The sequence below is a fragment of the Tupaia chinensis genome, unplaced genomic scaffold (genome assembly GCF_000334495.1).
Source record: "Tupaia chinensis unplaced genomic scaffold, TupChi_1.0 Scaffold000239_1, whole genome shotgun sequence".
In the NCBI taxonomy this organism is placed as follows: Eukaryota; Metazoa; Chordata; class Mammalia; order Scandentia; family Tupaiidae; genus Tupaia; species Tupaia belangeri.
This window is the reverse complement of record NW_006159717.1, coordinates 239,079-264,430: the sequence shown is the minus strand read 5'-3', so window position 1 is coordinate 264,430 and position 25,352 is coordinate 239,079. Positions and strand designations below refer to the sequence as shown.

Below are 25,352 nucleotides of genomic sequence, written 5' to 3'. Positions count from 1 at the left end.
TATCCTTATTATTTTTTAAAGAATTATTTAACTTTGTTTGTTTTTGTTTTTAATTTGACTAGAGAGGGACAGAGTGAGAGAAAGAGAAGGAGAGTAAGAAATCAAGCCGTCAGGTCCGGGACTCAAACCATGGTCAGCTATATGGGAGTCCAGTGCCCTTAACTACCATAACACTGAGAGTATGTGCCCAAGATCTCCAGAGGAGAATGTAAAAGGGATTGCAGCATGGCCATTGCCTTGGTGGGTGATTTCTGTCTCTCTCTGTATCTCTGGTGAGTGCACATACCCTATAACAAAAAGCCTGGCCCAAAACCCTATAAAAAAAAACCCCCCTAAAAAAAAAAAAAAAAAAAAAAAAAAAGTCCTCATGTCCTTATTATTAATATCTTCCCTTAGTATGGAAAATTGATTGAACCAGTAGTCATAAAGAATTATTAATGTAATTTCTGCAGTTTATGTTGAGGTTCATTCTTTATGTTCTACAGTTCTGTGGGATTTAGCAAATGCACCATGTCATGTATCCACTATTATACAGTTATCATACAAAATAGTTTCACCACCTAAAAATCTAGTGCTCCACCTGCTCATTCTTCTTTCCTCCCCTTGAATCTCTAAAACCACTGATACTCTTTTTTTATATTTCTACAGCTTTTGCCTTTTTTAGAATGTCATAGTTGGAGTGATACAATATGTAGACTATTTAGATTGTCTTATTTCCGTTAACAATATGCATTTAAGATTATTCCCATGTCCTTTGATGGCTTGAGAGATCATTCCTCTTCTTTGCTGAATAATATTCCATTGTACATTCCAAACTACTGTTTGGTTATCCATTCATCTATCAAAGGATATCTTGCTTCCAGTTTGGGGCAGTTATAAAGAAAGCTGCTGTAATTGTGCATTTGTGTGCTTTTTGTAGACGTACATGTCAATTTAATTGAGTAAATAACTAGGAACACAAGTTTACTATCATGCGATGAGACTATCAAATTATTGTCCAAAGTAGGTGTACCATTTTAAATTCTTACTGGGACCAGCAGATACCATAATGGTTATGTCGCTGGACTCCCACATAGTCGACAACTACGGTTTGAGACCCCTATCTGGCAACTTAAAACTCACACCAGGCACATAGGAGTATGTGCCCAAGATCTCCAGAGGAGAATGTAGGAGAAGGGATTACAGCATGGCTATTGCCTTGGTGGGTGATTTCTGTCTCTCTCTGTATCTCTGGTGAGTGCACATGCCCTATAGCAAAAAGCCTCTCTTAAAAAAAAAAAACAAAAACGCAATTCTACTAACAGCGAATGAGAATTCCTATTGCTTTGCATCCTCTGTAGTGTTTTACATTATCATTTTTTAAATGTTAGCCTTTCTTACAGGTGTGTAGTACATTTACTGTACTTCATTGTTTTTAATTTGCCAGAGGGTACATGTGCTTGTCAGAGAGAGGAAGGAACACTTCCTAGAGGAGTATAGTCATGCTGCAGACCTTTTTGCCTCCATTTTTCCATCCTCCTGGAATTTAAGCATGTACCTACACGTGCTTGGCATGTTTTTCAAGTCAGTGGAGTGAGATGTGAACTGTAGTCAGGCATGTGGGATCCAGCTTTCTTAACACCTAGACCATGGGGCCAGCTGCTTATGTCTGGTTCTTAATTGAGGTTTTTATTTTCTTCTTATTGAGTTCTAAGAGTTCTTTCTATATTTCAGATATAAGTTCTTTATCAGATATGTATTTCACAAATATTTTCTCCCATCTGTAGGTTGTCTTTTCATTCTCTTAATAATGTCTTGCATAGAGAATCCTTAATTTTAATAAAACAGCTTACTAGGTTTTTTTTTTTCCCCATAGTTTTTGGTATTATTGCTAAAACATATTGCCAGCCTTAAGGTCACCTAAGTTTTCTCCCGTGTTATCTTCTAGTACTTGTTTTGTTAGGGAGCATTTGCACTAGCCAGAAGAGAAATAAGTGGTTGTGAGAAAGAACCTACATGGAGGATGGTTACACTCCCTTCCCTTCTCTTCCATTTCTCCCTCCTTTTGGGATTTTGGACATGCATGTACACATATGCCCGGTGCGTTTCTGAAGCCACCAAATGGAACTAGGACTTGAACCATGCAGTCAGCCATGTGGGGATCCAGCTGCCTTGGCCAGCAGGCCACAGGCTGTTATACTGTTTTTATAATGGTAAAAATAAAAAATAAACATATATATATATATATATATATATATATACTTTTTTTAAATATAAAGTTTACTATCATGCGATGAGACTATCAAATTATTGTCCAAAGTAGGTGTACCATTTTAAATTCTTACTGGGACCAGCAGATACCATAATGGTTATGTCGCTGGACTCCCACATAGTCGACAACTACGGTTTGAGACCCCTATCTGGCAACTTAAAACTCACACCAGGCACATAGGAGTATGTGCCCAAGATCTCCAGAGGAGAATGTAGGAGAAGGGATTACAGCATGGCTATTGCCTTGGTGGGTGATTTCTGTCTCTCTCTGTATCTCTGGTGAGTGCACATGCCCTATAGCAAAAAGCCTCTCTTAAAAAAAAAAAACAAAAACGCAATTCTACTAACAGCGAATGAGAATTCCTATTGCTTTGCATCCTCTGTAGTGTTTTACATTATCATTTTTTAAATGTTAGCCTTTCTTACAGGTGTGTAGTACATTTACTGTACTTCATTGTTTTTAATTTGCCAGAGGGTACATGTGCTTGTCAGAGAGAGGAAGGAACACTTCCTAGAGGAGTATAGTCATGCTGCAGACCTTTTTGCCTCCATTTTTCCATCCTCCTGGAATTTAAGCATGTACCTACACGTGCTTGGCATGTTTTTCAAGTCAGTGGAGTGAGATGTGAACTGTAGTCAGGCATGTGGGATCCAGCTTTCTTAACACCTAGACCATGGGGCCAGCTGCTTATGTCTGGTTCTTAATTGAGGTTTTTATTTTCTTCTTATTGAGTTCTAAGAGTTCTTTCTATATTTCAGATATAAGTTCTTTATCAGATATGTATTTCACAAATATTTTCTCCCATCTGTAGGTTGTCTTTTCATTCTCTTAATAATGTCTTGCATAGAGAATCCTTAATTTTAATAAAACAGCTTACTAGGTTTTTTTTTTTCCCCATAGTTTTTGGTATTATTGCTAAAACATATTGCCAGCCTTAAGGTCACCTAAGTTTTCTCCCGTGTTATCTTCTAGTACTTGTTTTGTTAGGGAGCATTTGCACTAGCCAGAAGAGAAATAAGTGGTTGTGAGAAAGAACCTACATGGAGGATGGTTACACTCCCTTCCCTTCTCTTCCATTTCTCCCTCCTTTTGGGATTTTGGACATGCATGTACACATATGCCCGGTGCGTTTCTGAAGCCACCAAATGGAACTAGGACTTGAACCATGCAGTCAGCCATGTGGGGATCCAGCTGCCTTGGCCAGCAGGCCACAGGCTGTTATACTGTTTTTATAATGGTAAAAATAAAAAATAAACATATATATATATATATATATATGTATAAAGAAAAAACCTCTAGAAAAATTATTACACAATATTTCATTTTCAAGACAGTATATGTTAAATTTCAATGCCATCATTTTAGTATTGAAGTAATTTCTGATAACCTGTAATATAGTGGTATATTGCAAAGGAAGAAACAGAGTAGGTTTATTTTCAGTAAGAAAATTTATTTTCAGGTCTTTTCTGACTCGAGGATTTATGTCTGTTCCCTAGCGGAGGTGAAACGTGTAGGAGATACACTATTGGGTATGGCTAAAAAATGTTATAAGTTCTTTATCAGATATGTATTTCACAAATATTTTCTCCCATCTGTAGGTTGTCTTTTCATTCTCTTAATAATGTCTTGCATAGAGAATCCTTAATTTTAATAAAACAGCTTACTAGGTTTTTTTTTTTCCCCATAGTTTTTGGTATTATTGCTAAAACATATTGCCAGCCTTAAGGTCACCTAAGTTTTCTCCCGTGTTATCTTCTAGTACTTGTTTTGTTAGGGAGCATTTGCACTAGCCAGAAGAGAAATAAGTGGTTGTGAGAAAGAACCTACATGGAGGATGGTTACACTCCCTTCCCTTCTCTTCCATTTCTCCCTCCTTTTGGGATTTTGGACATGCATGTACACATATGCCCGGTGCGTTTCTGAAGCCACCAAATGGAACTAGGACTTGAACCATGCAGTCAGCCATGTGGGGATCCAGCTGCCTTGGCCAGCAGGCCACAGGCTGTTATACTGTTTTTATAATGGTAAAAATAAAAAATAAACATATATATATATATATATATATATATATATACTTTTTTTAAATATAAAGAAAAAACCTCTAGAAAAATTATTACACAATATTTCATCTTCAAGACAGTATATGTTAAATTTCAATGCCATCATTTTAGTATTGAAGTAATTTCTGATAACCTGTAATATAGTGGTATATTGCAAAGGAAGAAACAGAGTAGCTTTATTTTCAGTAAGAAAATTTATTTTCAGGTCTTTTCTGACTCGAGGATTTATGTCTGTTCCCTAGCGGAGGTGAAACGTGTAGGAGATACACTATTGGGTATGGCTACACAGTGTGTTCAAGTCAAGAATGTAATAAAAACATCTCCTCAGACTCTCTCAAACTTGTGCCTAAAGATTAATGTTAAACTCGGAGGAATCAATAATATTCTTGTACCTCATCAAAGGTAAGATAATCTAATAATTTATGAAGATTTTCTTTAAAAAAAAAAAAATCTTCCTTTTCCTGTGTATGGTCATATCTATTGATAACTACTGTAAGATCTGCTTTTGTTTCTCACTGAGAGCCCAGATTGAAGAGTTTTCTCTGTCTGATAGTCATCTTCAGCCTTGCTTCCTAAGGTTCCTCACTCACTCACCTAGAGCATGAAGGAGGGAAGGAGGGGTACGACACGCGGCTGGCTACTTAGGTAAGCCGCGTCAAGCCCTGCTGCAGTTAGTGAGATAGCGCGTACAACAGACGTGCCCATTAAATCACCGTCGTTAGCACTCTTTGGAAGCACGAGACATCATTACCTAGGAATAGGAAGAAGCTGATTACACAGATCGCTGGGGAGGAGGCCATTATTCAGAAACAACAGGTTCCCTTTTAATAGCTGAAGCAAGGAGGGCTCAGAAGAGTTAAGTGTGCTGGGCTAGTCAGCAGTACAGTGATAACGTGGCACTTATGATGTTCGGCCCATGCAGCAGGGTCTTGGGTTCTGTTCTGAAGCATCCCTGTGCATGCCGGGCACCTGCACGTGCCTGTGATCCAGGCGGACTGGGTCTGGGTGTGGATTGCAGCATGAGGACCTTGTTGGGCTGCCTTTCTCTCCATGTTTCTCTGTCTGTTGTTCTCAGAAAAACTAAAAAAAAAATTTAGTGAGTTTTTTGCTATAGAGTGTGTGTGATGGCCCGACAGAGACAGAGAGACAGAAAGCAAGAAATTATCTCCCATTGGGAATGGCCACACCGTAGTCCCTTCCTCCTCCATGCTCCTCTCGGGATCTTGGGCATGCACACACACGCACCCAGCATGAGTGTCAAGCCACTGGGTCTGGGACTCGAACCATGGTCAAGTATGTGGGAATCCAGCGACGTAATCATTACATCATCTGTTGGTCCCCCTAAACATTTTTAAGAGGTTTGTGCCTAGGAAAAATTGATTTTCAATCACCCTAAAGGAGTGATTTCTCACCCCCTATCACCCTCTTTCTCTCTGGCAAGCGCATGTTCCCTCTAGCAAAAGTGGAAAAAAAAAAAGGCAACCCATGTGTGTTTTACACAAAGGCCCTTTTCTTTTTTCCCCATGCTGCAGCCTTGATTTTCTGTTTCTGTTAAATATGAAATGAGATTCATAAATGAGATGAATACAGAGTTTTATCAAGTTCAAGAACTAAGTGACATTCCTTTGAATCTTAAATGATATAGTCTTAGAATAAAAGGAAATATTAGCTACTTAACATATTTTTTTTAATTATTAGTTAAATTTTTATTTATTATTATTGTTATTTTTTAATGTGACCAGTGCAAGAGAGAGGGAGGTGTGGGGGAAGCAAGCTACGAGGTCTGGGACTTGACCCACAGTCAGCCATGTAGAAGTCCACCACCTTAACCACCACACCACCTGCTGGTCCCTGCTTATATTTATTAAATCCTTTTGGCCAGGGAAGGGGAAGTGGTAGACTCTTGTGATCCTTTCTAGTTTAAAGTTTAGTTTCTTGAGAGATTATACAGGCTTAACATTTAAGTAGATTTTAAAAGGTCGATAAAAATTGATGAGTTATTATGAGAAGGTTTATAATTTTGTGCCAGTTATGGACAACACTACCATAAATTGCCCTTTGCAGCCATGAGTACTGCTGCTTAAGACAAAGATCCGCTCTGAATTAGCTGTTGAGTGGGCCTTTGTGGCAGCCTTTACAGCGCAGTGAGATGCGGGATTCACGACCTGCTGCAGGTCAGGCTGTGGAGCTGTCATAGGACTTCCTCCGTGCTGTCAGTAACTCGCACTTATGTTGCAGTCAGTGAAACAGATAAATGGATGATGGAAAAATGGTTATCTAACCCTTTTAAAAAATGTGTTTAAGACCTTCTGTGTTCCAGCAACCAGTGATCTTTTTGGGAGCAGACGTCACTCATCCACCGGCGGGTGATGGGAAGAAACCTTCTATTGCTGCTGTGAGTGTCCTCACACAGTTTTATCTAAGTTAAGACCAATATAAACATGTTGGATACTGCTTTTCTAATTTGAATGTTATTTTCTTTGTAGCCAGCCAACTTTCTTAAATGTTCTTTGTATTTTTTTATTTTATTTTATTTTTTAAGAATTCTTTTAGGGGCCAGCAGGTGGTACAGTGGTTAAGAGCGCTGGCCTCTCACATGGCTGACTGTGGTTTGAGTCCTGGACCTGGTGGCTTGCTTCTCACTTTCTTTCTCTGTCTTTCTGTCATTCTGTCTTTCTCTGGTCAAATTAAATTAATTAATTTTTTTAAAGATTCATCTTTACTTAAAAGAAAAAAAAAAGAATTATCTTATATAAGACTGGCAGGTGGTGTGGTGGTTAAGGGTGCTGGACTCCCGCATGGCCAACTATGGTTTGAATCCTGGACCTGGCTGCTTGTTTTCTCACTTACCCCTAACCCCTGCCCCTCTCTGGTCAAATTAAAGTAAATCAAGCTAAATAAAATAATTCAGCTTGATTTTATGTACTTATTTTAATTGGACCAGAGAGCAAGGGCGTGGGGGGGAGGGGGGGGGCCGGTGAGAAAGCAAGCCTCCAGGTCCAGGACTTGAACTATGGTCAGCCATGTGGGAGTCCAGCACCCTTAACCACCACAGCACCTGCAGGCCCCATTTTTTGTTTTGTTTTGTTTTGTTTTTAAGAATCATTTTATTTAACTTTATTTATTTATTTATTTTAATTTGACCAGAGCGGGAGAAATCGAGAGAGAGAGAAAGAAAATGATAAAGCAAACCACCAGGTCCAGGACTCAAATCACAGTCAGCCAGCATGTAGGAGTCCAGTGCCCTTAACCACCACGCCACCTGCCAGCCCCCAATTTTTGTGTTTGTTTTTAAAGTATTTATTCTCTGGTCTAGGAACTACAAGTTCCATGTACTATTAAATCAAGTTTGTTAATTACATTATTCAAACCTTTTGTATCCTACTTTAATTTGCCTTCTTGACCTCTCTGAGTATGCATTTTCTGTTACTTTCTGTGGTTCAAAGAGTTTACTTATATATTTCATTGGTATCTTTGTTGCAGAAAGAAAGATTACATATAAACTTGATGGATTACATATTTTTCAATATAAGATATCTTTTATCTTCATTTAGTTCAATACTTTATACCTGAATTCTTTAATACTGCCACTCCTCCTTTCAACATACTCCTTTGTATCTTTGCCCACTTCTGTGTCAGTTTCTTTATTTTTTGAAAATTTGTTTGTTTATTTGTTTAGTGACAGGGCTCGTGCACTCATGAGAGAGAGCGTAAGTGAGAAAACAAGCCACCAGGTCCAGGACCTGAACCATGGTGAGCCGTATGGGAGTCCAGTGCCCTAACCACCATGCCACCTGCTGGCCCTCTGTGTCAGTCAAAGTTTATTATGTATATACTTCAGAAAGCTAGATAATATTCTACCCATTTTGAAAACCACTTGATTTTTAACAAATGTCAACATTTTGAAAATCAGTGTACCTCAGGCATACTTGGTAAATTTCAGAAGGTAAACTATAAGACTTTTTATTACCCATTATAAGTAATCTACATGTAACATGAACCATCAAACTGTTAAGCCTTACTTATCCTTGAAAATGATAGTAATATTAAAAATTTCACTTAAAAATTCTGAAGTTATTTTTATTTGTGAAGAAAATTGATTTTCATACTAATAAATAGTGTTGCTTTGTTTTCTTCCTTTCTTTCTTTCTCTCTTTTTTTTTAAGGTTTTTGCCATAGGGTGTGTATGCTCACTGGAGAGACAGACAGAGAGAGGAAAAGTGAGAAATCACACCCCAGGGGATGGCCACATCACAATTCCTTCTCCTCTGTTCTCTTCCTGGGATTTTAGGGGCAACACACACAAGCCCACGCACACACGCCCAGGGTGGTTTTCAAGCCACCAGGTCCTAGACTTAAACTGTGGTAGGCCATGTGGGAGTCCAGTGCCTTAACCACTGTACCACCTGCTGGTCCGCTTTGTATTCTTAATGTTTTGCTTCAGTTATTTCCTTTCAACTGTTCCAGGTGGTATTGAGCCACCTCATATCCATAAAAAAGTTCTTATAGAAGAAAAAATGGTAAGAAATGAAAAAAATGTAGAAGACTTGCCTTGTCTTTGCTACTTAGGAGTCATTTTCCTGGATGGTTTAAGCATATTTTAATTCTTTTGGACTTGTGTTAGTCATTGTCCTTTTCTGCTAGATAAGTTTCTACCAAGTAATCATTTTTTAAATGGTTATTAGAAGTTTTATAAATGTAACTTATAATTAAGGGATTTTGCTATATGGTTCCTATTCCCGAGAACCTAAAGACTAGTATGAAAAACAAATGTGAGTAATGAATGCCACATGGTGTAACAGATACTACCGCGGTAGTGAGGGGGTTAACGACTGCAAGAGCACATCCAGTTTGGGAGTGCTGGGAGTCGAGGGCATTGGGATGTGCAGTGCATTGTGGGGCTCTTAAGCTTCTGCAGGCATTTTGTGCCGTTGGGGTATGTAGACTTATTCTTAGTGCCGCACCATTCCAGGAAAAGAAATAGTCCCAAGTTCTTTTTTTTCAAAGTGATGAAAAGTATGTGCAAACACACACATAGGGTGGGGGACAGAGGAAAAGCTCCTGTGACAGGGTCTTTTCTCACTGCAGACCCCTTTCCCAAGGCCTCCATGTCCTCAGATACTGTCTGCCCAGGCCGTGCATGCATCAGACATGCTTTACAGGCTGGTCCTGGACCCGAACCGGTCGCCATTTGGCTTCTAGCACTACAGGGCACTAGTGTTGGCACTGCACAGGTGCTGGGCCCAGAATTTCATTTGTCAAGCATGACTTTGATAGACTCCTTTGGAAGGAAAAGCCCGAGGGCTGAGTGGCCAGTGTAGGCTCTGATCAGAATTGTAAGTTTATAGTCTGAGGTGTCCTCTGCTCCAAATACACAGCAATACTGAATAAGACACAGAAAGTTAAAATTTGAGTTAGTCTCAAAACCAAAATGAGTTTCTCTGAGGACCGGATACATAACACAAAGACAGCACAGGCAGACTGAGTGTAGGTTCAGACCTCATCTGGGAGATTGCAGTGAGAGAGGGAAGTTTCTGATTTTAAGATTGTTAAGAAGCATAACAATTCTAAGATGATGCCAAAGTCTGAAGTATAATTTCTAGGATGAACTGCTTAAAGTAGAACAGAAATGAAAAAAATCAGTGGTTTGAATTGGTTCTCTCTCTTTTTTTTCCTCATTTTCTTTATGCATGTCTTTTTTCTTTTCTCACTGAACTTTAGGTCTGTCAGCAGTATTAAAGTCTAATTGTTAGCATGTAAAGTGCAGCCTACTCAGAGGAAAATTGTTTTCGATCCTTTACTCGTTCTCGACTGTTCATCACTGAAAATTACTGTTTTGATTACTGTCAAAATTCATTTAGTTTTGGGGCCGGCAGGTGGCGTGGTGGCTAAAGGCACTGGATTCCCACAGGGCCGACCACTGTTCAAGTCCTGGACCTGGCGGCTTGCTTTCTCTCTCTCTCCCTCTCCCTCTGTCCCTCTCTGGTCAAATTGAAATAAACAAATTAATAAATAAGTTAAAAATAAAATAATTCTTTTAAAAAATTCATTTAGTTTTGATTATCTTAATTTATATTTTTGTTTACTTTTCCCAACCTAGGTAGTAGGTAGTATGGACGCCCACCCGAGCAGATACTGTGCCACAGTAAGAGTTCAGAGACCTCGACAGGAGATCATCCAGGACTTGGCCTCCATGGTCCGGGAGCTTCTCATTCAGTTTTATAAGTCAACTCGGTTCAAACCTACTCGTATCATCTTTTATCGGGACGGTGTTTCAGAGGGGCAGTTTAGGCAGGTCAGTTGCTAAGATCTCTTTAGGCTATGGTTAAATCAGATACTGTGTTTTTTTGTTATGTGATTTTTGTTTTGAGAGTTTGTTATAGAGCATGGCCAGAAAGACAGAGACAGAGAGACAGAAGGCGAGAAATCACACCCCACCCCCACCCCCGGGGAGATGGCCATGCCACAATCCATTCTCCTCCATTCTCCTCTTGGGATCTTGGGCACACATGCACACGCCCGGTGTGAGTTTAAACCATCAGGTCCGAGACTCAAACTGAGGTCGACTACATAGGAGTCCGTCAGTGTAGCCATTACACCAACTGCTGGTCCCCAGGTACTGTGTTTTAATAGTGTCTAATTCTGAAGGTTAAAGTCTTAAGTCGGGAGTTCCTAAAGTCAGAATTGGATCCTTCAGTAAATTTTTTCCTTTTGAAATGTTTACTGTGGATGTGTAAACCTTGTTCTGATAATAGTTAAGTGGAACCAAGAGGAGAGTGGCTCTGCAGCTCAAACTGAGTGCAAGTAACAGAGAATCACCACGATTCCTCTGAGGCTCTCGAGGCTCTCCTCTGCCAGTCCTCTTGGGATCTTGGGCACACATGCACACGCCCGGTGTGAGTTTAAACCATCAGGTCCGAGACTCAAACTGAGGTCGACTACATAGGAGTCCGTCAGTGTAGCCATTACACCAACTGCTGGTCCCCAGGTACTGTGTTTTAATAGTGTCTAATTCTGAAGGTTAAAGTCTTAAGTCGGGAGTTCCTAAAGTCAGAATTGGATCCTTCAGTAAATTTTTTCCTTTTGAAATGTTTACTGTGGATGTGTAAACCTTGTTCTGATAATAGTTAAGTGGAACCAAGAGGAGAGTGGCTCTGCAGCTCAAACTGAGTGCAAGTAACAGAGAATCACCACGATTCCTCTGAGGCTCTCGAGGCTCTCCTCTGCCAGTCCATCAGCAGTCGAAGTCCATTCGTAGAGGAACATTGTTGTTGTAGTAGTGGCATTCGGGAAACACGTGTGGTTGCTGCTCACAGGAGAGAGACAGAGAAATGCAGTGAGAGGGAAAGTGAGAAATCACCCCCAAGGTTGGGGAGGAGGTGGCCATGCCATAATCCCTTCTCCTCTACTCTCTTCTTGGGATTCTGGGCACACGCACATGCGTGACTGGTATGATTTTCAAGCCACTAGGTTTGGGACTTAAACCACAGTCAGCCATGTGGGAGTCCAACACCTTAACCACCGTACCACCTGCAGGCCCCTGTATAGCAACTTTTTGTGGAAAGGATTAGAGAATACAGATCTGGATCAGCCACTGGTGTGGACATTAAAGCATCTGGATCCCATGTGGCCACCTGCACTGTTTGAGTCTTGGACCCAGCAGCTTGAAAAACACATCAGGTGCACATGTATGTGTGCCCGAAATTCCAGAAGAGAAATGGAGAAGGGGTTGCAGCGTGACCATCCCCCATGGGGAGTGCTCCCCCTTCTCTCTCTGGCAAGGGCACATCTTCTAGCAAATTAAAAGAGAGAGAACACAAACCTGAGTGATGGGCAGCAGGTCTAGTGGACCTGCTGTACTGACCCAGAGTATCCACAAGAGCTAAAGATGCAGCTTTTTAAGCTTAAGCAAACATGTGATGAGTAGACATAGATACATCTCCTGACTGCAAATTCGAAGGTCCTAAATTTGAAGTCATCAAAACCCCAGTGCTGAAGAAGTAAAGTAAAATTACTTGGTGTTTTGTCTTGGATTCATTGTACAGTTCATCAGAAATATCAGGGTCAACATACATTTCATTATCATCAGATGTGCTTTTTAAGCTTAAGCAAACATGTGATGAGTAGACATAGATACATCTCCTGACTGCAAATTCGAAGGTCCTAAATTTGAAGTCATCAAAACCCCAGTGCTGAAGAAGTAAAGTAAAATTACTTGGTGTTTTGTCTTGGATTCATTGTACAGTTCATCAGAAATATCAGGGTCAACATACATTTCATTATCATCAGATGTTTTCGCTTTTTTTTTTTACTATTATTTATTTTGACCAGAGAGAGAGGGGTGAAAATGAGAAAGCAAGTTGCTAGGTCTGAGACTTGAACTGTAATTTGCCATGTGGGAGTCCAGCACCCCCTGTCAGATATATTTTTTAATTATTTTATTAACTTTATTTATTTATTTATTTTTGACCAGAAAAGGACAGAGTGAGAGTGTGCATGCACGAGAGAGAGAAAGTGAGAAAGCAAGCTGCCAGACCTGGGACTTGAACCCAAGTCTACCATGGGGAGTTCAGCACCCTTAACCATACCACCACCTGCTGGCCCCCAGATATTTTTTAAAATACTGATTCCAAATAAAGTTTTAAGTGATACTGAGTATTTAAAAAAAAAAAAAAAAAGGAATAGAGAATATATTTAGTTTTTATAAAAGACTTATTTAATTTTAAAGTGATGAGATTAAGAAATCCTGAGATTAAATCATTATCTTACTTTAAAGTATGTAGAAATAAAAGGAAACAACTGACTATATTAAATCTTTCCATTTCGTCTTCTCTAGGTATTATATTATGAACTACTAGCCATTCGAGAAGCCTGCATCAGTTTGGAAAAAGACTATCAACCTGGAATAACCTACATTGTAGTCCAAAAGAGACACCATACTCGGTTATTCTGTGCCGATAGAACAGAAAGGGTAATCTTACATTTGCTGTTATATTGCTATTAGCTGGGCTTATCCAACACAGTTCATAGAGACCGTACAAGGACCTTCTGCTAACGGCAGGATTTAGTATAGACTAGCAGATTTCAACAGTTGGACTATGAGTATAGAAATACAGGAGCATTGGGACCAGCAGTTAGTATAATGGCTATGTCGCTGGACTCTCACGTAGTCGACCACGGTGCGAGACCCCAACCCGGTGACTTAAACTCACGCCGGGCGCGTGTGCGTGTGTGCCCAAGATCCTGAGAGGAGAATGGAGGAGAAGGGATTGCAGCGTGGCCATCCCCCCTGGGGGGTGATTTCTCACTTTCTATCTCTCTGTCTCTGTCTGGCGAGTGCACGCGCCCTATAGCAAAAACCTCTCAAAAAAAAAAAAAAAGAAAAAGAAATACAGGAGCACTGAGCACTGAAGTACGCTTATTTCAAAGTGTTCTCAGATACATTTTTACCTTTGTCTTGTTTGTCTAAACTTTGCCCAACCAAATCTAGGTTGGAAGAAGCGGCAACATCCCAGCTGGAACGACAGTTGATACAGACATTACCCATCCATACGAGTTTGACTTTTACCTCTGCAGCCATGCTGGAATACAGGTAAGACTCACTTCAACTAAAGTGTTTTGTTTTTTGTTTTGTTTTGTTTTGTTGGAGAGGTTTTTGCTATAGGACACATGTGCTCACCAGAGAGACAGAGACATAAAGTGAGAAATCACCCCCTGGGGGGAATGGCCACACCACAATCCTTTCTCCTCCATTCTCCTTTTGGGATCTTGGGCACACACACCCGGCATGAGTTTAAACCACTGGGTCTGGGACTCAAACCACAGTTGGCTACGTGGAAGTCGAGCAACAGCCATTACGCCAACTACTGGTCCTGAACTAAAGTGATTTAATGTAAGAAACATGATTTAATGTAAGAATGTCCAGTCTTAAATGTATTTAAATCTCAGAAAAAGTACAGAGGGACCAATAGATGGCATGATAGTTATGTCACTGGACTTACTTGTAGTTGACTAGAGGAGAAGAGATTCCAACGTGGCCATCTCCCCAGGGCGTGATTTCTCACTTTCTATCTTTCTGTCTCTTTGGTGACTGCATGCACCCTTACAGCAAAAATCTCTTTTTTTGGGCAGGGGTTTATTTGCTATAGGGCGCATGTGCTCGCCAGAAAGACAGAGAGACGGAAAGCGAGAAATCACCCCCCAGGGGGGATGGCCACACCACAATCCTTTCTCCTTCATTCTCCTCTCGGGATCTTGGGCACGCACGCACACACTCCCGGTGTGAGTTTAAGCTGCCGGGTCCGGGACTCAAACCTCAGTCAACCACATGGAAGTCCAGCGACATAGCCATTACACTAACTGCTGGTCCCAAAAATCTCTCTTAAAAAAAATTCAAAATTTTCTGAGATCAAAAAAACAGAGTCATGGACCAGCAGGTTGCATGATGGTTAAGGTTCTGAATCTCACATGGCTGACTTTGAGGTTCAAGTCCCATACCTCGTGGCCTAAAAACTAAGCTGGGCCTGTGTGCACGCATATTCAAAATCCCAAGAGGAGAACGGAGGAGAAGGAATTGCTGCGTAGCCATCCCCTCCACCCCCCAGGGGAGATTCTTCGCTCATCCTGAAGCAGGGCTTGTACTGGAGAGTGAAAAGGGTATTGAGAACATCAGCTAAGAGTCTGTACCACAGTCCTGACAGGAGGTGATGGTACCTGGGACTAGAATGGTGATGGAAGAAAACTGAGTGAAAACTGTAGAGCTGGAGCTCCCCCTGTCCCACAAGCCCTGTTCTCACCAGTCCTCTTACTATTCAGGAGCTCTCCCTTCCCCACCTCCTCAGAAAGATCCCCTAATCCCTGATCACCTAATCTGGCATGTCCCGGTTTTCCAGGAAGTGAACTCAGTCCTCCCACACTGCTTCCAGTGGTGGCGCTGTCTGTGTGCCGGTACAACTGGGCCAGTAATTTAATTTTTTCTTTTTTGAGGTTTTTTGCTATAGGGTACATGTGCTTACCCAAGACACAGAGAGAGACAGTGAGAGGGAAAGTGAGAAATCACAAGGGTGATGGCCATACTGCCATCCCTTCTCTTTCATTCTTTTTTTATTTTTATTTTTAAGAATTATTTTATTTTATTTTATTTTTAATTTTGACCAGAGAGAGAGAAGGAAATTGAGAGAGCAAGCCACCAGGTCCAGGACTCTAACCTCAATCAGCCATGTGGGAGTCCAGCACCCTAAGCAAGCCACCACAACACCTGCTAGCCCCTCTCCCTCATTCTTCTCTTGGGATTTTGGGCATGCACAAATACCTACCTGGCATTATTTTCTTTTTTTTCTTTTGGAGAGGTTTTTGCTATAGGGCACATGCACTCACTAGAAAGAGACAGACAGACAGAAAGCGACAAATCACTTCCCAGGGGGATGGCCACGCCGCAGTCCCTCCTCCTCCATTCTTCTCTCAGGATCCGGAGCATGCACGCACACGTGCCCAGCATGAATTTAAGCCACCGAGTCCAGTACTCGAACCGCAGTCGACTTCATGGGAGTCCAGTGACATAGCCATTACACCATCTGTTGGTCCCTGATCTAGTATGATTTTCAAGACACCAGATCCAAGTCTCAAACCAGGATCGGCCATGTGGGAGTCCAGTGCCTTAACCACCATGCCACCTACTGGCCCCTAACTTCATCTCTTTCTCTTCATGTCCCAAACTGTGCTCATGCTAGCCTATTAACTCTCACCACAGATACCATGAAATATTATGCCCCTCTGCTCTCATTTAGGTGTTTTTTTTTTTTTTTTTTTCTGTAAGGTGCTTTCTCACTCTAACTTCCCAAAGCAGGTCACATCTTCCTCATTCTCTCTGTGGTGAAGCACTCCAGGATCCCCCCCAGTCACCTCATTTGGTATTCTCATAGAGAGCTCTATGTGGCCATAGTAATATCACTATTTATTCGTTGTTTTTGTTTTTCTTTTGGAGAGGTTTTGCTGTAGGGCGCACATGCTCACCAGAGAGACAGAAAGTAAGAAATCACCCCCTGGGGGCATGGCCGTGCCGCCGTCCCTTCTCCATTCTTTTCTCACAATCCTGGACACGCACGCACCTGGCATGAGTTTCAAGTTGCTGGGTCTGGGCCTCGAACTGTGGTCAACTATGTGGGAGTCCTGCAACATAATCATTACACCATCTGCTGGTCCCTACTAGTTTTTTAATTGTATTGGGTTGTCAGAAAAGTCATGACACGTTTTTGCATAGGAAAAAATGTTACGACTTTTCTGACAACCCAGTAGATACTCTGTTACTCTATTCTACTAAATTAAAATTTGGGGCTAGCCCCAGAGTCTAGCAGTTAAGGAAGCTGAATGCCACGTGGCTGACAGCAAGAGTCTCAGCCCAGAACCAGCAGGTGGTATAGTGGTTAAGGCACTGAACTTCCACACAGGCAAGTCCCAGAACTGGCAGCTTGCTTTCTCACTTTCCCTGTTTCTCTTTCTCTACACATGTCTTTCTCTGGTAAACACATGTGCCTGTAGCAAATTAAAAAATAATAATAATGAATAAATTTAGATAAAAAGAATGAGTCTCAACCCAGCAGCTGGAAAAACACACTGAATGCTTGCACATATGTGCCTAAAATTTCCACATAATGGAGAGGTAGAGAAGGGATTGCAGCGTGACCATCCCCCATCGGAAGGTGCGCTTTCTTTCTGTCTTTCTCTGGTAAGCTCACATGCCCTCCAGCAACTTAAGAAAACCAGAGTGCAGGGCCAGCAAGTGCCACTGTGGTTGGGACACTGGACTCCCACATGGCCAACTGTGGTTCAAATCCGGACCTGGCGGCTTGCTTTCTCATTTTCCTTCTCTGTCTCTTTCTTATGACTATGGTAAGTTAGGGACCAGCAGTTGGCGTAATGACTGTCACTGGATTCCCATATAGTCGACTGCAGTTCGAGTACCAGACCCAGTGGCTTAAACTCATGCCGGGCACATTTGCGTGCATGCCCAAGATCTCAAGAGGAGAAGGGAGGAGAAGGGATTATAAAAAAATAAATAACTAGAATGCAGAACAAAAGATTAATGTTTTCCAAACGATGAGAAACATTTGACCTTCTTGACTTTGTTTTTCTTTGAATCTATACTAGCTGCCATAGTAACTGACACATAGAAGCTCAACTCAGTAGTTTTGGGGGGTGTGGTATAAAATATACTTAACCAGCGGCCGGCAGTTGACATGGTGGTTAAAGGTGCTGGACTCCCACTTGGCTGGCCACGGTTCAAGTCCTAGACCTGGTGGCTTGCTTTCTCGCTTTCCCTCTCTCTCTTTCTGTCTCTCTCTGGTCAAATTGGAAAATAATAATAATAAAGTTAAATAAAATAATTATTAAGGGGGCCAGCAGGTGGCATGGTGGTTGAGGGCGCTGGATTCCCACATGGCTGACCATGATTCGAGTCCTAGACCTGACGGCTTGCTTTCTTACTTACCCTTGCTCTGTCTCTCTCTGGTCAAATTGAAATAAATAAGTTGAATAAAATAATTTTTTTTTAATTCTTTAAAAAAATATGTGGATAGCCTTAAGTTTACCATTTTAACCATTTTCAAGTGTGCAGCTCCATTCAGTAGGACTTTCACATTGTTTTGCAGCCGCCAGCACTGTCTCCAGGACTTCTTTATCTTCCCTGATGGACACATTCTATCCATTAGACACCAACTCTCTCCCCGCAGCCCCAGCCCCAGGCAACACCACTCATTCTGTCTGTATGAATTTGACTATTCTGGGCATCTCATATAAGTGAATCATAAAATATTTGCCCTTCTGTCTTTTTTTTTTTTTTTTAATTTTAGCTTTAGGTATTTATTCGTTTATTTCTATTTCACCAGAGAAAGAGAGTGAGAAAGCAAGCTGCTGGGTCCAGGACTTGAACTGCAGTCAGCCATGTGGGAGTCCAGCGCCCTTAACCACTACGCCACCTGCCGGCCCCGGTGATTGGTTTATTTCATTTAGCATAATGCCTCCAGTGGCCATCCATGTTGGAGCATGTATCAGAATTGTCTTCCTTTTGCAGATGGCCTAGTAGACCAGTTGTGTTTGCCCACTCATCCGTTGGTAGAGACATGGACTGCTTCTCCCTTGGGTTATTGTACTTAATGCTGCTGCAGACATGGGTGTGCAGACATCTGCTTGAGTCCCTGCTTTCTCTTTTGGGTATATACCCAGACCAACTACATTTTATCATATTAGAATATGTTTCAGTAATGTGTAAAGCTGTTCTTTTAATATAACTTAGTTTTTTTAAAGATTTAGAAAACAACAGGATGTGCTCTTACCTTCTCCACAGGGTACCAGCCGTCCTTCGCACTACCACGTTTTATGGGATGACAACTGCTTCACTGCAGATGAACTTCAGCTACTCACTTACCAGCTCTGCCACACTTACGTACGCTGTACACGATCTGTTTCTATTCCTGCACCAGCGTACTATGCTCACCTGGTGGCATTCAGAGCCAGGTATCATCTCGTGGACAAGGAACATGACAGGTAATGTGAAAGCACAGCAGGCCCAGCCACCCTGAAAAGCCAGGGCAGTGGCGCATGCTTGTAGTCCCAGCTGCTCAGCAGGCTGAGGCAGGAGTATGAGATAGAGGGACCCTGTCTTGAACCCACTCCCCTCCACACACACACGTATGCAAACCAAAGCCAAACACACATACACACAACTATAGACATCCTCACACAAGCCCAGATACGATCTGTATACTGGGATTGGGAGAGGGATCTCTTTCAGTGCTCCCATGCAAGCAGGTGTCTTTGTTTGCCATCAAGTACTGCCGTTTGGAAGTACAGTTCCACAAGCTATTAGGTGAGGCACTGACCAGTGTGAAAAGGTACTGAGGACTGACAGCCCCGGTAAGGTTTCTGTTGCTATGTGCTGCGTAGGCTCATTAGCATGATGGAATGATATCGTAGGTAAGTTGCTTTGCCAAATGAATTCAAGGGAAATATTAAAAGTGATAACAGGGCCAGCAGGTGGCATGGAGGACTCCCATATGACTGACCACAGTTCGAGTCTTGGACCTGGCAGCTTGCTTGATTTTTTTTTTTCCTTTTTTCATTTATTCATTCATTCATTTTAACTTGACCAGAGAGAAACACACACACACACACACAGAGAGAGAGAGAGAGAAAGCAAGCCACCAGGTCCGGGACTCAAACCGTGGTTGGCCATGTGGGAGCGTCCAGTGCCTTAACCACCACGCCATCTGCTGATCCCTTTTCTCACTTTCTATATCTGTCTGTCTCTGTAATTCCCTGGTCAAAATAAAATAATAATAATAAACAAAGTTAAAATAATTCTTTTCAAAAAAGTGATCATAAAAGTCATAGGTAGGTAGGTAGGTGGATAAAATCAGGTGTATGGGATTTGCACCCACGTGGTCCTGGGGAGGCCAGAGAAGTAAAACAGAATTGGCCTGGGAGTTCATCATTATTGCAGCTGAGTGATAAACACATACTAGACTCTTATTTTTTAATACTTTTGACATTTCCGATGACAATATTTTCCAGAATGATCGCATGAGAATTAAAGTTTTTGTGTTTATTGACACTTCCCTTACAGTGCTGAAGGGAGCCATGTCTCAGGACAGAGCAACGGGCGGGATCCGCAGGCTCTGGCCAAGGCTGTGCAGATTCACCAAGATACCTTACGCACAATGTACTTTGCTTAAAAAGTCCAAGTATGTTCTCAGAGGGGGGCCTGGAAGATGAGTCGACATACGACGGATGTTTCCGGTGGAGTCAGTTAGGTAGGGACGCCTCCAGCCATACAGAAACCAACACTGTGTGTGGGTCAAGGTCTGATCCTTCTGTCGATACAAGGAAGATTGTTTACTTCATCAAGGAACAGAGCACCATTATGCAATATGAAACCAGCCAACTGCTTTTTGTGCGGTCTCCTGTAGGAAGTATCGCAGTTGTTTGTTTTCACTTCTTGTAGTCTAACCCTTTTAATGCCTTTACCTCAAGTTGCTTGGCAGCACAACTATCTTTGCAAAAAAAAAAAAAAAAAGGGAAGAAAAGTACATGATGGTTTAAAAAATACACACCTACATGAATAATCAGAGTGATTGTTCACAATTATGTGTGCAAAAATTAATGTGCATTCATATATTCTTGTAAAAGCTGTCTGTGTATTTTTTTAATATATACATGCATACTTGGTATGCATATATATCTGGGTCTAGATTGATAATGGATATGTATGTGTCTGTATCTGTTTGATAGCTCATTCCACTGGGGAGCCTGCTTTCTCTCTTAGTCTCCCGTCACTACACCTTTATCTCCCTCTACCTCCCTTGCCTCATCACCTACATTGTTTTCCTAATGCTACCAGTGACATTCAAATGCTCGTGTGTCTGGTCCATTTGAACGTGAAGCACGGCAAGCTAGAGTTCTGTTTTACCTTGCCCACCCTTGTCTCCTGTCTCGTACACAATCTCAGTGCTCAGCTCGCAGTCTGTCCTATGGTAATGTTGGTGTGTGTGTTCTGCCCTCCCCCACTCAGTAAGTACATCCGCCACGTGGGCAGAGCGTGCGTGCGCAGTCGCGGCCTACGCCTGATTTCCTTTAACGAGTTTTATTAACGCTGCTATAAATAGACAACTTGTCAAAGTTGGACTCTCCCTCTGATCCTGGTGTATTCTGAAGCCTTCTGTTTGTATGATTATACATGGAAATCCCTTAAAGCTCTTATTAAGGGTAAATATTTTCAAAGATTGGAACTCCGTAGGTAGAGTCGAGGCCTCTGAAATCAGGTGGAGAGAGATGCTATTGGGATTTTGTGTCATCTTGCTTTGCTTTTTTGTTTTGTTTTGTTTTGTTTGCTAGTTTACTTGCTGCCTCATACCTTAATGTGATTTTCATATATATATTTTTATATATATGTGTGAATATATAAACATATATGTATGTGTTTTGAAGTATAGCTTCCTTTTCTTTCATATTTATTAGAATAGTACTTTAATAATTGTAGAACCATATTGGCAACATCTTTTATAGACATATAATCATGTTTATTTTGAGAACTGGCAAGTCATTTTGCTCTTTTAGTGCAATAAGCAGTTTTAAAGGAAGGTTGTATCAGTTAGGCATCTTTACCTTGGATAGTGGGGGGAACAGGCACCTCCGTAATCATGAAAGGGCAAAATAATACAGCCTTAATTTCAGAAGGAAAGTTTTATCATTTTCAGTTTTAAATAATGACTTTTAAACATAATGAAACTGAAGGAAATGAAATTGCTTAAATCATTCTGACCTTAAATATTAGAAATAAAGTTTAATTTTGTTGTAATGACAGTGAACAGCTTAAAATTTAGAAGATATTTAAAATTTTTGGAAATTGATCATGTTTAATGATAGATGCTCATTTTCACTTACTAAAATGGATCAGGAAAATGCAGGATGATATTTAAAGTCTTTTTTGTTAATTTATAATCAGTGTAACTTTCCTTTTAAAATTAAGGTGATGATGACAAAGGAAGTTAGGACCGCAATCATTTTAAATTGCTTAAATCACTGAAATATGGGAAAAGTTTTACAAGACTTTTGTTGTATTGATTTCACTTTAAGGTATTAAAAAGTACTATAAAATAGCTGTCAAAACCGGGTTCATCAGTAACATTGGATTCAGGGGAACTTTGCACTTTGTAACTCAAGAAAATTACATGTTGACCTTTTTGTTGCACTGGTTCAGAGTATAGACACTACAAGATTGTTTCCAGTGGGCATTGTTAGCCTTTCAGAATTCCACCTGCACATGAAAACTAATGGATGTAGGTCTTTAGTTTCTCTCTTACCTATAACCCACTATTATTGCCAATTTACTGTATTTTGAGCCTAAAATCTGAGCCCATGTCCTCCAACAGGCATGAAGTTGTTTGTCCCTCTGCCAGAAAACTAAGAAAGTACTGTATTTTGTATGTTTATTTTGAGATGTCTGAAATGTAATTTACAACACTGTTTTGAAGTGCTTTACATAAGATAATGTTTGTATGGTTTATACATTTTTTTTCTCCCAGCCTTCTCCGATGTCCTCCCGAAAAAAATCCTATAAAATATGTTTGGCTTTTTTACATTGAAATTTTACTGAATATAGTCAGAAACATGGGCAAGAGAAGAAAAAAGTATATCGTGGATGATAAAAACTTGCTCTCTGCTTGCTCAGTATGAGTTAAATATCCTTTATCAGCGGGAGCCACACAAGGTCGTGTGTGAAACTTTAGGAACCGCAGCTATCCTTCCCCTACTTAATGCTCCGCCAGTTTTTACAGTCACTTAGACTCACATATGCTAAAGTTAAGCCCATGCTTTAAATCTATTTGGAAGGACTTTTTTTTTTTTTTTTTTTTTTTAAGAGAGAGATTTTTGCTAATAGGCATGTACACTTGCCAGAGATAGAGAGAGTGAGAAATCCCCCTTAAGCGAAGATGGCCATGCAGCAGTCCCTTCTCCTCTTGGGATTCTTAAAACATAAGTTTTAAGATATAAGTTTTAAGTTGCTGGGTCTGGGACTTGAACCACCATTAAATATGTGGGAGTTCAGCAACATAACCATTATGCCATCTGCTGGTCCCAGGAAAAACTTCCTTATCTGCTGGAGTTAGTTGTCCCTATTCTTTCTGTTCCATCTCATAGAGTTTTGTCACCATGAATGTTCTGAATTCTTTTTCTGACATTTCGGTAACTTACCCTTTTTTTTTTTTTTTTTTTTTTAAGAAGAAAAGTATTTTTTTCTAAAATAGAAAGCTTAACCTTTGGAGTGATTTGTTTTTTAGAATACTCTTCTGTTCAGCATTGCTAGTATAAGGTCGATTGCCTTGAAAGACTAGGGATAGTACGTTAGTACTTGGCCTTGTAACAAATCGGTGTATCAAACTTACCTACCAGAAACCTTGCACTTAGGATTTTAAGATGAAGGCTGAATGGCAAGTTTTTGTTTTTTTAAAGACAGAGCTTCACTATGCTGTGGTCCTCTCTCCTTCATCTGGGGACTGCAGGTGCACACCACTGCACCCAGCTTTTAGAAGAGGACTTCAACAAAATCAATGGAAAAAATTGAAATTTAAATAGAAGTTTGTTTTGGTTCATAAACTTTTGAAAGTCATGCGTTTTCCATGAACTCTTTAAAGACTCCTGCTAGTAGAAGCCATGGATTGAGCCCTGGCCTCCCAGATGGCCTCAGTCCAAGTAAGAGCATCAGCCGGTGCACAGCTCCTGCTGGGCTGAAATGTGCTTCTCCACGTCTAATTGTGAGTGCACTCCTGGTGTAGAATTCTTTATCATTTTTTAAATTTTAGAAATAAAAATGTTTTCTTGTTTGTTTGTTTAAACATCATGAAACTTACCGTGACCTTTCTACTCCTGCCCTTGTTCTAATTATATGAGTGTTAAATTTGGTCAGTTTATTTTTATTTTTTAATGCGAGAGGGCATGCCAGAAAGTGGAAATCACTCTTGTGTGTCTCAGAGGGGTGTGTCATGCCACAAGCCCTTTTTCCTCATTTCTCTATCTCATCTGGACCCAGGGCACCCAGTTTGCTGCCTCCTGGGCTGTAAATTCGAACTGCAGTGGGCCTTGTGGGATCCAGTTCCCTCTGCGCGGTGCTTAAGCACTGCACTATGGGGCTGGCCTAAGGTTTGCTCTTTGCTGTAACGTATCTTATAAGAGTGACTTAAATGTCGGTTCCACAAACTAGTATAATTAATTGTCACTGACTTTCTGTCAGAAGAGTTGGGAGTTTAATGTTTGTTCTTGACAGCACACGTGTCTGTAAAGTGCTGATACATGTAATTATATTACAGTATCAACTTCCTGGCACTGAGGACCACGCATTTATAATACTTTAGCTGCTATATTTATTTAACTACAGTTTGACTGTTACTGCACTAAACAATGAGATGAGCAAGATTCAAGGCTAGTGTTTGACACCCCCTTTTTTTCTAAATTAAATTAAGAACATAGGGACCAGCAGATGACTATGTCGCTGGACTCCCATGTAGCCGACCATGGTTCAAGTCCTGGACCCAGTGGCTTAAACTCACACCAGGCACATGTGCGTGCATGCCCAAGATCCCGAGAAGAAAATGGAGCAGAAGAGATTACGGCATAGCCATCCCCCCTGGGGGGTGATTTCTTGCTTTCTGTCTCTCAGTCAAGTGTACGCGCCCTATAGCAAAAAAACCTCCCCCTGCCAAAAAAAAAAAATTAAGAACACAAAATCCCAAGGTAACAACGGGTGCTACCATTTAAGTTTCAATTTCATGTCAGGATAGTCTTTGTTTTAGAAATGTAGATTTTGACTTAAACCATTTTAAAAAGGATACCTTAGCCTCCTCAGTACTGTTTTTTTGGGGTTTTTTTTTTTTTTTCCACAGAAATACGGTTGCACTTTTTTCTTAGTAGTTACCTTTTAACAGGTTTCTTGGAAAACATATCCTTCTGTGGAAATATTCCTGTTTATGCCTGTTTATTTCTTTTTTTATAGAAGGGTCTAGGAGAGAGTCCACACTAGCAGGAGTGTCCTGGGCGTTGGGAAGGTACCTGATAAGATCCATGGCCACTCCTGGCCCTCTGACCTAACCAAGCTAGGTTCTCTGACTCACCACTGCCTGGTGTTTGTTTGTTTGCAAGAAAGTCTCAGAAAGTTCACGGAAGAGTAGAATTAAAGTACAGATTTATTTTGGTGCAAAAAAAATCCACACGTAGTTCTTTCACACTACACATTTTCCGAGAACTTTTTGAAGTCCCCTCCTCCTCACATTTTGTCAGGAATTTTGATATGACAGACCTCCTGACAGTTAGTCTGACCGGCTTAAGGTTCGTCTGGTGAAATAAAACCTGAGTTGCTATTCAGTAGAAATAGCCGGCCAGGGATCTCAGCATTGAAGGAAAGGCAGAGCTCCCAGTGTCAGAAATAGGCCCCAGTATTTATATAGATGACAGGCGAGGAGTAAGCAAGCAATCACTGTTCAGGAACTTGGTGG

The 25,352-nt window shown here is 40.9% G+C and overlaps 1 protein-coding gene across 1 annotated transcript in view; it reads left to right on the top strand.

Annotated features, from left to right (window-relative positions):
• Positions 1–22,692, top strand: part of AGO3 (argonaute RISC catalytic component 3) — a 126,032-nt gene extending 103,340 nt beyond the window's left edge. Inside the window, exons 14-20 of the mRNA XM_006148702.3 lie at positions 4,554–4,713; positions 6,616–6,706; positions 10,412–10,606; positions 13,148–13,282; positions 13,802–13,903; positions 18,653–18,852; positions 19,931–22,692. Of these exons, the coding sequence (XP_006148764.1) occupies positions 4,554–4,713; positions 6,616–6,706; positions 10,412–10,606; positions 13,148–13,282; positions 13,802–13,903; positions 18,653–18,852; positions 19,931–20,039 (992 nt within the window). The 3' untranslated portion in view covers positions 20,040–22,692. The remainder of the gene's footprint in view (positions 1–4,553; positions 4,714–6,615; positions 6,707–10,411; positions 10,607–13,147; positions 13,283–13,801; positions 13,904–18,652; positions 18,853–19,930) is intronic.
• Positions 22,693–25,352: the final 2,660 nt, after the last annotated feature.